The 16,471-nt window shown below is 36.6% G+C and overlaps 5 protein-coding genes across 10 annotated transcripts in view; 3 read left to right on the top strand and 2 right to left on the bottom strand.

Annotated features, from left to right (window-relative positions):
- The first annotated feature begins 46 nt into the window (after nt 1-46).
- LOC128886739 (snRNA-activating protein complex subunit 1) lies at nt 47-1,684 on the top strand. Its single transcript, XM_054141890.1, has 4 exons — nt 47-562; nt 699-996; nt 1,063-1,400; nt 1,460-1,684. The coding sequence occupies exons 1-4, from the start codon at nt 420-422 to the stop codon at nt 1,581-1,583; spliced, it is 903 nt and encodes a 300-aa protein (XP_053997865.1). The 5' UTR covers nt 47-419; the 3' UTR covers nt 1,584-1,684.
- A 26-nt stretch (nt 1,685-1,710) lies between these two features.
- On the bottom strand, nt 1,711-4,285 carry LOC128886734 (uncharacterized). Of its 2 annotated transcripts, XM_054141883.1 has the most exons (7): nt 4,006-4,285; nt 3,681-3,884; nt 3,275-3,565; nt 2,959-3,083; nt 2,780-2,897; nt 2,428-2,594; nt 1,711-2,344 (listed from the first exon to the last, which is right to left on the bottom strand). In XM_054141883.1, exons 2-7 carry the CDS (start codon nt 3,873-3,875, stop codon nt 2,119-2,121), a joined length of 1,122 nt encoding a protein of 373 aa, XP_053997858.1. In that variant the 5' UTR covers nt 3,876-3,884; nt 4,006-4,285; the 3' UTR covers nt 1,711-2,118. The 2 variants fall into 2 exon arrangements, with proteins under 2 accessions (XP_053997858.1, XP_053997857.1); XM_054141882.1 differs by lacking the exon at nt 4,006-4,285 and having other exon boundaries at nt 3,681-3,981.
- LOC128886735 (lysosomal acid phosphatase-like) lies at nt 3,295-7,708 on the top strand. 2 transcript variants are annotated; one of them, XM_054141886.1, is made up of 8 exons: nt 3,295-3,435; nt 5,186-5,446; nt 5,739-5,827; nt 6,154-6,252; nt 6,331-6,570; nt 6,653-6,838; nt 6,913-7,248; nt 7,341-7,708. In XM_054141886.1, exons 4-8 carry the CDS (start codon nt 6,157-6,159, stop codon nt 7,515-7,517), a joined length of 1,035 nt encoding a protein of 344 aa, XP_053997861.1. In that variant the 5' UTR covers nt 3,295-3,435; nt 5,186-5,446; nt 5,739-5,827; nt 6,154-6,156; the 3' UTR covers nt 7,518-7,708. The 2 variants fall into 2 exon arrangements, with proteins under 2 accessions (XP_053997861.1, XP_053997859.1); XM_054141884.1 differs by having other exon boundaries at nt 5,186-5,548.
- Nucleotides 7,709-7,802: 94 nt separating this feature from the next.
- On the bottom strand, nt 7,803-11,258 carry LOC128886726 (probable ATP-dependent RNA helicase DDX23). The gene is made up of 10 exons (XM_054141871.1): nt 11,062-11,258; nt 10,274-10,953; nt 9,871-10,203; nt 9,370-9,792; nt 9,170-9,296; nt 8,972-9,095; nt 8,789-8,904; nt 8,445-8,705; nt 8,189-8,363; nt 7,803-8,123 (listed from the first exon to the last, which is right to left on the bottom strand). Exons 2-10 carry the CDS (start codon nt 10,846-10,848, stop codon nt 7,900-7,902), a joined length of 2,358 nt encoding a protein of 785 aa, XP_053997846.1. The 5' UTR covers nt 10,849-10,953; nt 11,062-11,258; the 3' UTR covers nt 7,803-7,899.
- A 640-nt stretch (nt 11,259-11,898) lies between these two features.
- LOC128886743 (DAZ-associated protein 2-like) overlaps nt 11,899-16,471 on the top strand; it is a 15,861-nt gene continuing 11,288 nt past the window's right edge. For 2 of the 4 annotated variants that reach the window (XM_054141897.1, XM_054141896.1), the window contains exon 1: nt 11,899-12,032. In XM_054141897.1, the coding sequence (XP_053997872.1) occupies nt 12,017-12,032 (16 nt within the window). In that variant the 5' untranslated portion in view covers nt 11,899-12,016. Of the gene's footprint in view, nt 12,033-13,957; nt 14,115-15,809; nt 16,076-16,471 lie in introns of those variants that run through there. The other 2 variants (XM_054141895.1, XM_054141894.1) reach the window with 2 other exon arrangements.

Genomic DNA, 16,471 nt, shown 5'->3' with positions numbered 1-16,471 from the left:
TTTCCTACCGATGGCGCCACTGGTACTAAACCCCGCTCAGTGAGCGGTGGTCCTTCTGGAAACTCCCATTATCTAAACGTTGTAACCTTTAATCAGAGGTTACCTATTAGACTTCTCTCTCTTTTTCTTTCTCTACCTGTACTACCTGTTTACCTTCGTCACACACAGACACAAGGTTATGAGAAGCTTTGTTTGTATTCGTAGAAAGGAAAAATTCTTTGCGCCGTGCGATCGAATGCGACCATAATCTTCTTTAATCTGGCATTTGTGATCATTCGTGATTACAAATGTTTTCGGATGCAAACGAACTTTAAATTTTGTCCATAGCGAAGATCAAAGTAACGAATAACTTTATAAACTACCACGTTATCGTTGCAACTATTAACCATAACAATAGCTGTGTGTTTACAAACATATAAATGGCAGCGAGCAAGTCTCTAATTTTGAGCGGTTTCAAAGAAGATTGCGAACGACTAATCGCTTGTTTCGAACAGGGGAACGATATCAGATTTCAAACTTTTTGCGAGATCTGGAAAGAGTTGAAATTCTCACTGGTGTTTACGTAAGTTTTTATACTTGTACCAAACAATCGGATTTTCACCACGTATATTGAACTTTAGAACGTGGTAAATAATGATTGCTTTTTTAAAGACGTGATAACTTATTATTTATGATTTATATATTCTTTGCACTTCTAGCGGGCGTCCTTCGTATATAGAATTGTGTGAATTTTGCGAGGAGGCTTTGAATGTATGTAAAAAATTCCTTCTTTTACCCCCGCGTTTTAAAGAACGCGTTGGAGGATTGTATCTTTTGTATGGAGTATATTATAAAATGCCGGTGGACCTGTTCAAAATTAGAGTTAAACTGGACGATTGGCGAAGCATTATGGAGTTGCACGCAGAAATAAAAGAGGCGGAACATTTGGATGCCAATTATATATTATCTAAACTAATAGCAGATAATGCATTTCATTTTTGTATATTTGATAAAGAGGTGAGTTTAAAAATTTTCAATACACTTGGTAGCTTATAAAGTTTATAAATGATTTTTTGCTTTTAGTTTGGCCTAGAAAAACAATATCGCATTAAAGAGTCACAATCCTTCAATCCATACTCTGTGCTACCAACTCTGAAGGATTTAACAGATAAACATCCAATGTTGTCAAAGATAGATGAATTAAGCAAAGCTTATGAAAAAAAGAAACAAGCATTGGTATCGCAAAGTAAATCAACCGTTAGTTTAAATCTATTTAAAGCGGACATCGCGGAAGAAATTATTAACGATATTCAGGACTTTGAAGAACAGAAAAGAAATAACCAGATGAAAAATGCGTACGGCAACGAAAAGACTTCTAGCGCTTCGACTTCAAAAGAGGAATATAAGAAGTCATCTCAAATGTATGTATATACATATTAAAAAAACATTTCTTATTTTGATTATTTTTATTAATTTGTAGGAAAGGTATTTGTAAACGCAAAGTACGGTCGCTAATTGACGATGAATTTCAAACGGATCCGAATGAGTCTGAAACGGAAATATTAGATCTCGAAGATTCCGATTTACTAGAAGATTCAGATTAAAGAAAAAAAAAAAAAAAAAAGAATGAAGTATACATCTTTCGTCTGTAAGTGTAATCTTGCATTATTGAATAAATCGTTTTAGTTTTGTTTACTTTTAATAAGTTGTACAGAAACTATACTCGACGGATGGTGTTTGTATTTAAGTTTTATTAGGAAGAGTACAAAATAATTATAAGGAACAAGTCAGTGAAAGTATCAATCGTTCCAAATTTAAAAAAACCGTTTATAGAATACGTTGTACTCTATCTCATTGTAGCTGTTTTGCACAGGCTCTAAATGAAGTTAATACAATTAAATTACTGAACATGCTTAAAGTGGAATTAAAGTAAATTTCTGAACTTCAAAACTGGGGATAATGTATTGTAGGTTTCGGGCGTTAGGTCACTTTATCAGAGATTAGTTCCAAAGGAGTAACTTTTCGTTTCCACGTAGCTGTATGTATATTTTACGACGTTAAAAGTGAATCTATATACTGGATGCGATAATTGCGTAAACCTTGATTAAGCTCACGGCAATGAGTTCACGTTAGGATTTCTTAGTAAACTTTTAGTTGATTGTTGTCATCAAATCCAGCACTGTGACCCGCGTTTCGTACGATAAAACTAGTCCCGTCGTAATGCATTCGTCGTTCGCCGCGACGCACAAAAAGATGAGATGTTTGACCAAGGGAAGCGGTGCAATGTAAAAATGGTGTCGTTAACGAAGCCGTTCCATTACTAGGCGACGTGCGTAATTGATATTTATTACTGTTCCGTGCGATCCTATTGGAAAATAAATTTGAAATTTTTATCTGCTTACAGTTTGCTAGTCTAACGTTTTGGAATTGTAGTATTAATTGAAATACCTAACGAGACCATCAGGGGTTTGAGAGACTCTAACGTTATTAATGATCCAATTTTCTACGCCTTCGTTGGTCAACCAATACTGAGCTGCGCTCAAAGCCGCTGCTGCTTCTTGTAAGCATGCTGGACCATGCCGCGAACGAGAGTAAAAAACGCTTAGAGAGAAATCCTAAAATTGAAATATTTTAAGATATTTAAGACTTTCACTTTCTTCATGGTTGATACTAACTAAAGGTTCTGGCTGTAAGCTGTATCCTTCGAGTAAGATACTCCGACGTTAGCATCGACCACGTTAAATATTTTGTTTAAATACAAACAACGACGTCTAGTAAAAATACATTTCCGTTACTCTACCTGACTCATATCAGAAAACGAGTCCGTGGTCGTTCTTGTTCCTGCTGTATCCACTAAATATACAAGGGCGCACTGTTCCGAAGTGAAGCTGACACCTTTATACCACATCTTCGCGTATCTAACGAAAGATGAGAATATTTGTTAATAGTACTTTAACGATGTTTACAGATGCCACTAACTTGTTGTTGCCGTGAGCATCGTGAGCCAAGATTTCGACTCGCGATCCGTACTGATATATTCTTCCATTAGGGTGTAGTAATGCCGCAGCTGCTCCAGAACCGCTTAACGATAGCACGATGTTATTCTACGCTGACGATAAATGCAACTCAGATAAGAATCATGTAAGTGCCGAGAATAGTTTTTTTATATTCATGAATATGAATGTAAATTTGCCTCGTTCATTTAGATGTTTTTTTTTCTGTGTAGAGGTCTTGTCGATGATCGTACAGGAGTCGGGAAAGAAATTTCATTGTAAAGCAGAAAAAAAGGAGATACCTTGAAATTGATAACTCTGACCGCACGATCAATCGTCATATCGACACAGATCCTATTGTGAAGTCTCAAGGAAATGGTTCCGTATGGCGTGGCAACTATAGCAGCATCGGTATTGTGTTCCCTCCAATTCTCCGCGTAGACGGACGTCTCTTCGTAGTAAGGTGCGATAGTTTTAGAGTTTCGAGGGTGCCGCCAAAGCGCTGTTGAATTAGAGAATGCTGTTGCGCTAGCTAATCCGCCCCATTGTTCCGACGGAGGTGCTTCGAAGTACTTGGAAAATTCACTGTACCGCTAAAAAGGAAATAGTAAATTCATGATGGAGATTATGTTTTACGACTCAAAGGGAAACGATAAATTAATGTTAATTTCTGAAACGAATAGCTAACGTCCAAAATGCTTGAACTACCTGAAAGTTAGTTTCTTCTGTTTGCGCGTGATAACTATGCGCCGTGTAGAGAGATCTTGGTCGCATTGGGGGTGTCGAGCTAGTTTGATTCTGAATCGCTGGCATGGAACACGGCGGTTGATTCGTCGCCTGTGTCCCTGTCTGTGCGTTACACTTCTGGATCTCTTTTCGGTACTCGCCGCAAGGAGTTGCCATAGCTTTTGCCTTCGATTTATATTGCGAAAAGATAGAATTATTCGAGAGATTTGCGTAAGATACGGGAGTACGTTTCTTTGCTCGTCGAAGCATTTTTATAGATTTTTTATAGAGAAAATTGAAAAGAGACCTTGGAATTGGCGCTAGCGTTTTTTGGCTTCTTGTGACGGGACTTTCGGGGCTTCGACACCGCCGTTTGACCACCCTCGTTTATGCGATCCACGGCTGAAGCGGTTTACGTACAAACGAGCTCAGGTTCTTCCACTGAATCCGCTTCTTCGACGGGTTTTTGCCTCAGCGTATATACTCACATGCGTGAGTCTATTCCTAGAATTTCTCTTGAGAGCCCGTGGATCGCGTTAAAGGAAATCAAGACTCGTAAATACTTGTAAGAACTAGTATCAACGATGGTTGGAAGATATTTCGATAAAACAATTGAACGACTTGATTTCTCGTTGCCCTGACAATAAAAAGTGACAAGAGACTGACTCCAAAAAAAGTTCGTCAAAACGAGAGTAGTCAAGCTCTTTTGTAGATTCGAATGGTTTTTCCATCTATATGTTTTTCGCATTTATAAAGTACCGCGATAATTAAAATACATTTAGTCGATATTTAATTTAAGCTGAAGAAATTAATTTTGGTATTTCTTGATTACAACTTTTCCGCTTCCGAATTACGAATTGACGTTGAAAAAGGAAGAGATAACGATTACTAACGAGGAATTATATAATTGTCATAACTTGTGCGATTAAGTATTATTACGTGTCCTTTTAATATGCTTGACTAATGCTTGATTAATTCTTATTGTCATGCTGTAACTATATTCGCATCTCATTAAGAACAAGTTTTGTAACGTTTCGAATATTTTTTGTTCTTTTTTGTTTCCTGAAAGTTATACGGTTTTCCTGTAACGATTCGATGTAGTACGCATGATGAGTCATCGGTTATATGAATTTTAAACGTGTCAGAACGATATTTTGAATGACTTCTACAATCGCGCACGTTCAAGGATAGCAATTGCTCCAATTTTCCTGTCCTGTCGAGCAAACCATTGTTAGTACATAAAGTTCGATAATAAATTTTGATGTACAGGATGAAAACAAAAATTATTGCAAGTCAACCAACTCGTTGCATAACTGTTTAATTGTCACTTCCTTTATGCAATTAAAATGTCCAATTAAAATAATGAAGACTGTAATATGATTGGATTATATAGAATATCTGTTTAATCGAATTGTGAATCTTAATTCCACCTAACACTTATTATAAGAATTTTTGTTAATATTTTACTAACTCGTACTTTTTTCCAGGTACTATAAGGCATTGATCAACACGCGAAGGACTAGAATGAACGCGTATGCGAGTTATATCATTTATATATCTTGCAGCATCGCTAACATCAATAGAATAAATGTTGGACGCTCGAGTATATAACAGTCTTGACACAAGTAACATTATATTGTATAATACTGCTTCTCGTATGGTGGGGGCATAGAATTTATCTGGTGATACTTCTTAAGGCCTCAGTACGCGCTCGTTCCGCACGTGTTACAACTCGTCCAAGTTCACTGGTAAATGGAAAGCGGTTCTCGAAAAACTTCTACTTGACAAATTCTCGATAATGATAATTCTTAAATTCCTGCTTCTTTCGAGCGTTGTCTACCTAACGTTAGGTAATTGATTTTCTCCTCCTGTTAAATGTAGAAAAAAAGCGATCACGACCTCTAAATAACGACGGAAGGATCAAATTCAGAATAACATAGCGATCTCTGCTGCTGTGACTATTTCAACAGACGCGAGTATTTAATTTCACCAATGTCCTTGGAATTGTCATATAAAGTATCATACTTTCTCGATTTGTAGGGTCGCCTGTGCCAATTGAAGACGCCGCAACCAATCACGAAAAAGATGATAAGAAAGCCCGCGACACTACTCTTCGATTAGTAACAATAGTAAGTACAGAATGAATTGACTTTGTCTTGTCTCGTAATCTTGCCTGACTTTGTCTTGCTAACATTAAAAGAATTATATATTTTTTTCATATGAAGTTTGACATGTCTTTATATTCGGTTAGACGTATTTGCAATTGGATTAACGTTATCGCGTATTCAATAAAGGCACTTTGTTGGAAGTAAGTGTCTTGTGTTACTTTATAACTTAATCTGTGTATTAGAGACAACGATAACGCGATGATCACGCGCTGAATACATTTGTTTCTTATATCAATAGTTATTATTCTCTTTTAATAATTGTAAAAATAATCGAAATTTATGTTTAGGTAATGAGACATGGGGAAAGGGCACCGCAGGATACCTACCCAAATGACCCTTATGCGAACAGTTCGATGGAACCTTATGGTTGGGGTCAACTGACAAACGTACTACTTTGTTCGACTTTTTTCTTCAACGTATTAATATTATTTGATTTGACTCTACAAATTAAAATTTCTGTATAGGAGGGAAGAAGGAGTCAGTACAATCAAGGCCTTTTTCTGAGAGATCGATACGACGATTTCCTGGGTTCGATATATAATCCCGACATATTTTATTTGCAATGTACCGCAGTGGATCGTACAAAAATGTCTGCATTGCTAGAAGCAGCAGCTTTGTGGAAACCAAACGAAAAGCAATCGTTCAAGCCTGATCTACCATGGCAACCCGTTACCCTATTTTATCAGCCGCGGTCAGAAGATACAGTCTGTATTTTGTTTTATAAGATGAATTAATTTCATTTCAAATTTGTATCATCCTTAATTTCTATACGCTGTATCTCTATAGTTGATGTTAATTTGGGATACTTGTCCGAAATACACCAAGCTTCGACACGCAATAATGAGTTTACCAGAGATTCAAAAAGTTCAAAACGATAACAAACAATTGTACGAAGAATTGACGAACTTAACGGGTATGGTAATTTCGACTCCCGATGATGTCAGTTCACTTTACGCAACGTTAATGGCAGAGGTGCGCATTACCTTTTATAACATCTAAATGCTTCGTAAAAGTACTTTATTCGCATTGTAAATTTTATATTTTAGGAACAAATGAATTTAACTCTTCCTGACTGGATCGAAGATTACTATCCTGATCGATTGCTACCGTTGACATTATATGACTTTCAACTTAACACGTACAATGATTCTCTCAGGAGATTCAAGGGTGGACCTTTTCTGAAAAAGATTGTCACTGACATGCTAGATAAGAAAGATAATAGTTTAGAACCTGAAGGAAGGAAAATGTTTATGTACGTAGGCCACGATAGTACCGTCGTAACTTTGTTAGATGCTTTGCATGTGTGGAACAACCAACTACCTCATTATAATATCATGACTATGATCGAATTACACGAAAACAAAGATGGATGGAATGTTCAGGTGAAAAATAAGCGTGTGTTTTATGTATTAAGGATAGGTTAATAAATATCGTGCAAGATTTATTTTATATTATTTTCATACTTTTTTCACAGGTATATTTAAGAAATACAACTGATCGTGAACCATACCCTCTGACTATACCAGGATGCACCACGATTTGTCCCCTTGAAGATTTTGTTCGCATTTTAAAACCAACGATACCGGACGATTGGGAAGAAGAATGCAAAGTTGAAGGGGATTATACACCTCCACCTGCTCCAGTTCCTTAATTGTAATAATTTGTTTAGTTAAACTTTTCGTGTCATTAAAGCAGGTTAGTAACTGAAGTCAAATGTAAAACGTGTAATGAGAAGTACAAAATTAAAATCATGGAAAAAATGATATAAATAATTAATTTTTAATAATAGGTTACTTTGTTATAACATGAAATTTTTGGAACGAATAAACAAAAATGGGAATATTACGAGGTAGAAAGTTGTAGGCTAAAACATGTACAGTAATATTGGGTTTTTTCAATTAAGAATTTATTTTGATAGTATGTATTTACACATATGCCTATTCTACTTATATACTATACAAAAATATATGCTTAGCTGTATGTAAAACATCAAGTGGTTACAGTCAAATGCGTACAGTTAGGTGTAAATGTTTTTAGGCGAATATTTTTTCCTCCCGCCGTTTCTTTGTAACTACTGTGCCAGGTTTATGTTGAGCGTCTGGATGGTTCAATAACTCGGGAGGACAGGTAGATATTGGACTCGCGAGGATTGTTTGCTTCAAATCATAGAATAGATGACTGTCGTCCTTCGTACAGAACGAAATAGCAAGACCGGCTTTTCCTGCACGACCAGTTCTACCGATACGATGCGTGTAATCTGTAAACAAGTAATCATTCGTATAATTTTCCAATTTGCCTTAATAAGCTGTATTATCCGCATACCTTCTATAGTCTTAGCCATATCATAATTAATGACCATAGACACATCCTTAATATCGATACCACGACCCGCGACATCGGTGGCAACCAAAATATCTTTACTACCACTTTTGAGAGAAGCAAGTGCGTACTCTCTCTGTTCTTGTCCTTTACCACCATGAAGAGTGCAGGCGTTATACTAAAAAATTCGAAGGAATATGTAATCGAATACCTAAGCTTTAAAGTAATAAGAAGATAACAAGAGTATAAACAAACGTACGCCTAGTTTCTCTAGACCTCTCGCAAGAACATCAGCACCCTTCTTTTGATTGACGAATATAATAACTGGTGGTTCAACTCCTCTGCTGAGTATTTCCATCAGTTTCTTACGTTTATCAGCTTCACCCATAATATGAACAATTTGTTCTGTTCTCTCTGTTGGTTTACCTACACTGCCAATGTACACGACAGCTGGTCGTCGTAAGTAAGTTCTTGCTAATCGTTCTACCGCAGGTGGCATAGTTGCCGTAAACATTACAGTCTAAAAACGAAGGAACGTATAAATGTGCGAATTATTTATTTGAAAAAAAGATTTTTTTTTTAACGTAACAGAATATTTCTTACCTGTCTGTATTTTTTCTTTGTATTGTAATTAGCTAAAAGTTTTTCCTCGTTTTCTGCATCTTCGTTATCTGGCTTTAGATTTGTAACTGGCATATACTCCAATATTTTTTGAACGTCTAGAAGTTTTTAGTGAAATCAATGTTTAGCTTAATAAGAGTATAGAGTATATATCGAAGAGCATACCTGGTTCAAAACCCATATCTATCATTCTATCAGCTTCATCCAATACGATATATGTACACTGATTTAAAACTAAATATCGATTCTCTAATACATCTATTAATCGTCCAGGTGTGGCTATTACAATCTGTAATAATAACAGTTTATTTATGATGCTAGAAATTTTGTTACATACAGTACGTAACTATATGAAATTGATACCTCGCAACCCATTCTCAATCTGAATCCTTGTTCCTCTCGCGAGAGACCACCTACGACAACAACTGTTCTTATACCTAACGGTTGTCCAAATTTGTTAGTCTCTTCTTCGATTTGTTGAGCTAATTCACTGGAATAATATATTTTATAAATGTTAGTTTGTTCAAGCGAATGAGCGACTACCGGTTAAAATTATGCGTTACCGTGTCGGAGCTAAAATTATACTGTAAGGACCCTGATCTGCTTCTTCTAATCTTTCAATTTTTGGTAAGCTAGTAATCCATAATAACAGTGGAATTAAGAATGCCAGCGTCTTTCCAGAACCAGTTTCAGCAACGCCAATGATATCGCGATTTTGAAGTCCAATTGGGATTGCTTGTCTTTGAATAGGCGTTAAATCTTTATATCCCACTTTGTCGATAATATCAAGAATTTCTTTTGGAAATTCCGATTCTTTCCAAGATCTAATTGGATCGGGTATACGTCCTCCTTTTATCGTAATATTATAATCTTCTCTAAATATCCGCCAATCTCTCTCTGTCATTTCGTGAAGAGCTTTCTCCGACCAGTGTCTGTCATCCCACTTTTGTTTTTCTTCTTTTCGTTTCACTTTCTTTAATCTCATTCTAAGTAACAGAAAAATAATACAGATATAAAACATGTTATACTTATAACGTAAATTTTCAGTGTAAAAAAATGCCTACTTCTCTTGTTCCTTTTCTGCTTCTGTTCTCCGTTTTTCTAAAAGCTCTCCATAGAATTTACTCTGATCCCGTTTCTGTGCTTTAATGTCTATTCCAGCAAGATTTCCTCTACCAAAGAACTGAACCTGATGTCTTTCCTTATAAATACTATTATAATCTACAGAAGTGTCTTCCGATGTATCCCAATCAAATACAAATTTCCTATCATTTAATCTTCTAACTCGTCGCTTCTTCTTTATCAATCCTAGGTAGCGCTCTTTAATAGCTTCTACTTCTTTTTCCTTATCCTTATCCTTGATCTCGTCTTCCCTTGTACGCTGACCTTCTCTGCGCCTATATTATCATCATTTTGATAGATTATTATCAGAATAAATGTTTATTTATGTTATTTAAGTTTACATACCTATCTCTATCATCCCAATCTCTATCCTTTCCAGTGCTTTCATTGTGGAAGAAAGATTTACGCATTTCCTCCTGTTGCTTTCTTATAACGTCAACTTCTTCCTGACGCTTTTGGAGCGCTAAAGCGGCACGTTCCTCCTTGCTTAAAAATTTTGGTTTGGCACGTGCATCCTCTTCTGCTTTTTTCTTAGCTAGTAATTCTTCCAAACTGAGCGGCTCTTTCTTTGGAAGAGTTTTCGATTTCTCCTCTGTTTCTTCCTCTTCTTTCTTACCTTCTGCCTTATTGTCTTTTTTACTCTCGTCTTCCAAGACAAATATAGGACTTGGTTTTCGTTTTTTCTCATCCTTTGATTTGTCTTTGGACTCCCGTCTTTCTCTTGACCTGTCCCTATCTTTTTCACGCGATCTGTCCCTTTCTCTCGATCGTTCTCGCGATCTCGAACGTTTCCTATCTTTTTTACGATCCTTCGATCGGCTTCTCGAACGCCTTCGATCACGTCGATCTCGTTCTCTTTCACGATCGCGATCACGTTCGCGCGAACGACTTCGTCTTACAGTCTTTTTGTCGTGTGCCATAACAAACTTTCCAGATATGCTTACTCAATTTGTGTACTTACAGCAAACTTGTTGTGAAACTTTAGAGAGGTTAGGAAGCTGAATGGTTAATGATCGATAAGGTTCCTGTAACAAGAAACGGTTTCTCAAATGTATATACATATCCTTACATTGAAGATAAAATGTTCTTTAGGATAAAATTTCTTGTATTGAAATGAATCATGTTTTTAATACCTTTCTACTGAACGTTGTTGATTACCAAAACAACGTTCAGTTATACGTGATACAATTTGGATACGTGGAGTCATTGAATAAAATACATTCATAAACACTTCACTTGGAAGGAAATAAACAGAATACGTCATTAAATTCAATATTTGTCTACCATTTTTAAATAGATTCAATTTATCGCTCTTTGGTTGCCTTTCCAACGCGGGCGGTGAAATTATATTTTCATGAATTACATTTTGCGTGAAAATTGAAATTTGAAAATTGTATATTATAATATACGATCATCGTAAAAACAAATGTGTCGATGAAATCTGCAAAGAAGTAAGATTTTAAATATTTCTTGTAGCAGTTATAGCTATTTTTGAATTATACAAGGTGTCCCAAAAATGTTGTAACACATTGAAAGGGGTGGTTCGGGGGGTGATTTGAAACAACTTTTTCCTTAGCGAAAATGTTGTCCGAGGCTTCGTTGAGGAGATATTAACGGAAAACACTGACCAATCAGAGCGCGAGTACGTTTTCGCTAAGGAAAAACTTGTTTCAAATCACCTCCCGAACCACCCCTTTCAAGGTGTTACAACATTTTTAGGACACCCTGTATATATATATCTTGTAAAGTTTCCGTAAGTTTCGAAAACTATGTAACGTGTAAAAACATTTGTTTCTAAAGAAGTCTCGTTTCGTTTCGATTTAAAAAATTACTTGAAAACTGTTAGTCGGAACCAAAGCTTTTCGAATTTTCGCGGTCGATTGCTTTGCATTGATTGGGCGGTGGCGCGTAACGTTTCGAACCAATAGGATCGTAGCATCGAGAGAGGCACGGGCAGGCTCAATAAAGGGCGCTAGTGTCCGTCAAGTGTCACAGCCGTTGCTCGTCTCCTCAGTATTGTAACTTAAATCGGTGATTTAATTAGGAATAACGTATTTTTTTCTAGAATTTGTGAAACTTTAAGCAATAATGACCGACAAGAAAGGTAACTATACATCGTAATCGCGTAATACGGCTAGTAATATGTGTTACACACGTTAAGAGTATCTCGTGTTTTCGAGTCGAGAATATACCACTTGTCACTCGTACGACGGAGAGTTTTTTTACGTTAGCGATGCTATCCGATGCCTGTGAAAAATGCTGCACATCCAAATTCGATCGAAATTCGCATCTTTGTTACATAAACGTACTCCTCGTCTTCGTACGACGAGAAAAAAACTTGAATTTCTGCTCAGTGACAGATAAATCAATACCGCATTCTGTGTGGGAAATACAAAATGGCTTCCAGAGTTCGTCCTGGATAATTTTCGTGATGACTCTTTATTAAAAGTCGTATACCGCCTCCAACGTAGCAGTTTTTATCGCGGTATTATTAGTTTCGTTCGTTTTATGTCAAGTTTCGCTTTATTAATTCACGTTTCGTTGGTTCGACTAATGTGCATACTTAACAATGCATTATGCATATATTCATGAATTGTGCGCTTGAAAAAAATGTATCGAGCGACCAACAGTCGAACGCTGTTCGCGTTTATTGCATGCCGTGATTATTTTTACGGTAACAATTAAAAGTTTTATCGCGATTTAACCGTGGAAAAGTATCGATAGTTGTACTTTAGATATCGAAAAAGATAATACATTTTTTTATGTGAAACACATTGTTTGAAGCACAAAGAAAGTATAAGTTTCTTTTGTAATACATCGTGTAGCGGATATAATAATTGCAAGCAGGATAGAAGCACAACTTTTTACGTGTATATATATATATATAGATATATATAGATATATGTATGTATGTATGTATGTATATGTTATAGGATGACAATATTTTAATCTAGCCATAATAATTTTTTGAATAAATTTAACAAATCAGTTTATTTGAAAATTATGATAAGAAACAATATAGTACATTGTACAATGTTTTCATATTTTAATGTAGATCTCTGGAAGTCATTTACATAGACGCAAAGATTAATGAATAATTCACAGCTATTCATGCGACATTCAAAGTGTATGTAAAAAAAAAACTTGGTTAAATCATACTTATATTATTTTATTAACTTAATATTTTAACATATATACAGAGCGATTTAAGAGCGATAGAGCGTTAATTTTAAACTATAGCTTCTTCACGCTTGAAACATTCCGGTATGGATTGGCATAATGCGGTAGCTGATCCACTAGGAAAGTGTTTCGTGTTATTTAACTGTAAAAGAATCCATTGGTATCAAAATTGGATGGTGCAACATTGCTACGGGTATTGTCAATAATCGGTTACACTTGTGGCAATATTCCACAAAGAAGTTACTTTACAACTCGTACAAGCGAGGTACATAATTTAATTTAACATTGCTACAGACTTTTCGAGGTTCGTACGTGCATATGAGAATATTCGATTGACGTACAAGCATGAACCACTATACACCATTTTACAGTAATCCACTGTCGTATTTGATTAACAGCTCGGACACTTATGCGATTATTCCTAATTCAGTCTGCTCTGTTCCTAAGGCAGACATATAATTACAGAGCATAGCATTTAAGGGATGTGTAAAAGTTTAGTCTGTAAGTAGATCAGTATACACTGTGTTTAACGATAAAACAACCAGAAATAATACGAGAATCGAGGATTATACTGGTGAAAATCTGCGAGCGTATTACCGTGACGGTATAGCCGCTAAAAAACCGAAGGATAGCGCCTACAGTTGTGGCTGTCAATATGTTTGCAGCGGACCATTACAAAGACGATTTGATCCCAGTCAGTAGGTGGAGCTTCGGAGACCGGCGTTCGCGCAGCCTAAGCCACGTATCTAACCTCACCTTACTCTATATATTACCTTAACTCACTACGTGTTTATATACCAACATATATTACGTATACACACAAATAAATATATATAAATATATATATATTCCACCAAATATATATATGAAGATATAAACGCACCGCGCGCCTCCCGATTCAAAAAGTGAACGAAACAACAAAGAAAAATCGAATCTCGGCTAGCTTTCAGAATTTTCTTCAATCACTTCCGGTTCCTCGTGTCGTTAATCCGATTGGCAGATTATGGTACGTAGAAAGAAAACATCCCGAGATAGTAATACCGCTAAGGAACTTTTAAATATAAAATAAAAGTCTTTAAAAGAGTAAATGTAACAAACGGCACGATTACGATTTCCGTGGCGCAGCGCACGGTGAGACAAAACGGCTCTCGGCGATCAAAAATCCGTAACGTTGGTTCTCTTGAAAATATTTTAATGAAATTTTAGGAACTTATTCCCTATACTATGGTACTTAAATTGTATTGGTATAAATCAATTTGAGCTACAAGGTGTCCAAATATTCACGTATAAAGTGTAACGAGTTCAATATTTTTCACTTGTTTGACATATTTATTGTTATTTAACCAAAATTCCACTCAGACCTGTTATTAACTATGAGAGAAACGTATTTAGTAATTTAAAAATGACAAGATGTACGTAATAACCATAGAAGTAAGCGTACAAACGTACATACTATTTTCTGTTCGAGTCCTACTTAGTACAATCGCCAATTTCTCGAAAAAGGGCACGAAGGGGCACTTGATCTTTTCAGAATCTGATAGAGGATGGTCCACCCTTTCCAGTGATAGCAATTAAACCTCGGACAAGTGCGGTCAATTTTTTATAACCATGCGTAAAGTTACAATTTTACTTAAACGTACTTCTCTCCAAGCAGACCCATATTATTTATAAAAAGTTGTTAACATTTTGACTTACTTTATGCATTGAATACTATCTATACAAATCTAGTAAACATTATAATTCATTTGAATATCGTCTTTCCGAGCAAAGTCTTATAGAATCGTATACAGGGTGTCCCAAAAATGTTGGAGGTCCTTGAAAGGGGTGGTTCGGGAGGTGATTTGAAACAAGTTTTACCTTTGCAATAAATGTCGGATGGGGCTTCGTTAAGTAGATATTAATAAAAAAAAACCCGACCAATCAGAGCGCGCGGATATCGTTGGAGCGGCCGCGGTAGCGAAGGCTACGCGCTGAGCGGCCGCGTGAATATCCTTCGATGCACGTCGAGTCACTTGTTCGCGTACGAGAGCGGCTACCTAGCGCGTAGCCATCGCTATCGCGGCCGCTCCATCGGTATCCGCGCGCTCTGATTGGTCAGTGTTTGTCCGTTAATATCTCCTCAACGAAGCCTCGGACAACAATTTCGCTAAGGAAAAAGTTGTTTCAAATCACCCCCTGAACCACCCTTTTCAAGGACCTCCAACATTTTTGGGACACCCTGTATTGAAGTTAGGAGTAATATCGTAAGCGTTTTGCTTGGACGAATTTCAACTGCCTTTGAATGCGCACCACAGCAAAACGGAAGCAAATATGACAAAAACGGATTGCACTACATCAAACAGCAATTCATCCTCTATCGATGTACATAATACAGTTTCTCCATTTTTCGAATTCACGAAAATCGATTTTTGATCGCCGAAAGCCGTTTCGTTCCACCGTGCGGCGAATTCGACCGTGTTTCTTCATTTAACACAATTTACGAGAAAAATAATGGCCGGAACCGTGATTCCAGGGTCGTAAACGGTTAAAAGTACGATAACGGTCGTACTAATAATAAACGTAATTTGTAAACTAAAACGTGACAGAGAATCGTGGTTCGCGACATTATTTTTCTAATAAATTGAATCGAACAAATGGTCGAATCGCGGCTCCACGGATATCGTAATCTCCCCTAACAGATTAATGCAAGTTTCATAGTTTTTCCAGGCCTGCATCGGTTACGTTAACGCACACGATCGGCGAGTGTTACAGGATCGAGCGATATTCGTTCCACGTGTTATGAGATCGCTCGTTGAAAATCTGCCGATCCGACGAAATACGGAAGCGTACACGCTCGAATACGATCGAAGAACGATTTACGCTTCCTGCCGCGTAGAATGAAATCGCGGGATTCTCAGGCGAACCCGCGATGTGTTACGGAAAGACTCGTGAACGGCGATCGTTTAGGAACGTCCAACGGGGGTACTCGTAAGTCGTTTGAGATGAATGCGTTTAAACACGATCGAGACTTGTACTTTTTGAATTGGAGACGTCGGCTGCTATATATCCAAATCAATATGAACGTAAGATATTGATATGGGTGTACAAATATTTCGTACTGAGACCGTGGTATTGGCTGATTGCTTAATTTATTCTCTTTTTTTCCCCACGTTTTTTTTCCATATTTTTTTTTATTTTTTTTTTTTGTCGAACGATGTCCACCGTGCCTCGCCCGGATTCAGTTTTGCGTGGGACAATTTCGATTTGTACGTTCGATTCGTAAATTCTGTCTCTTTGATTCGTTCGTCTTCGTAGATCGTGAAACATCGTTGCCTATAAAAAAAAAAAAAAAAAAAAAAAAAAAAAAAAAAAAAAAAAAAAAAA

The sequence above is a fragment of the Hylaeus anthracinus genome, unplaced genomic scaffold (genome assembly GCF_026225885.1).
Source record: "Hylaeus anthracinus isolate JK02 unplaced genomic scaffold, UHH_iyHylAnth1.0_haploid 11985, whole genome shotgun sequence".
Lineage (NCBI taxonomy): Eukaryota > Metazoa > Arthropoda > Insecta > Hymenoptera > Colletidae > Hylaeus > Hylaeus anthracinus.
This window is presented reverse-complemented; position numbering and strand designations above follow the sequence as displayed.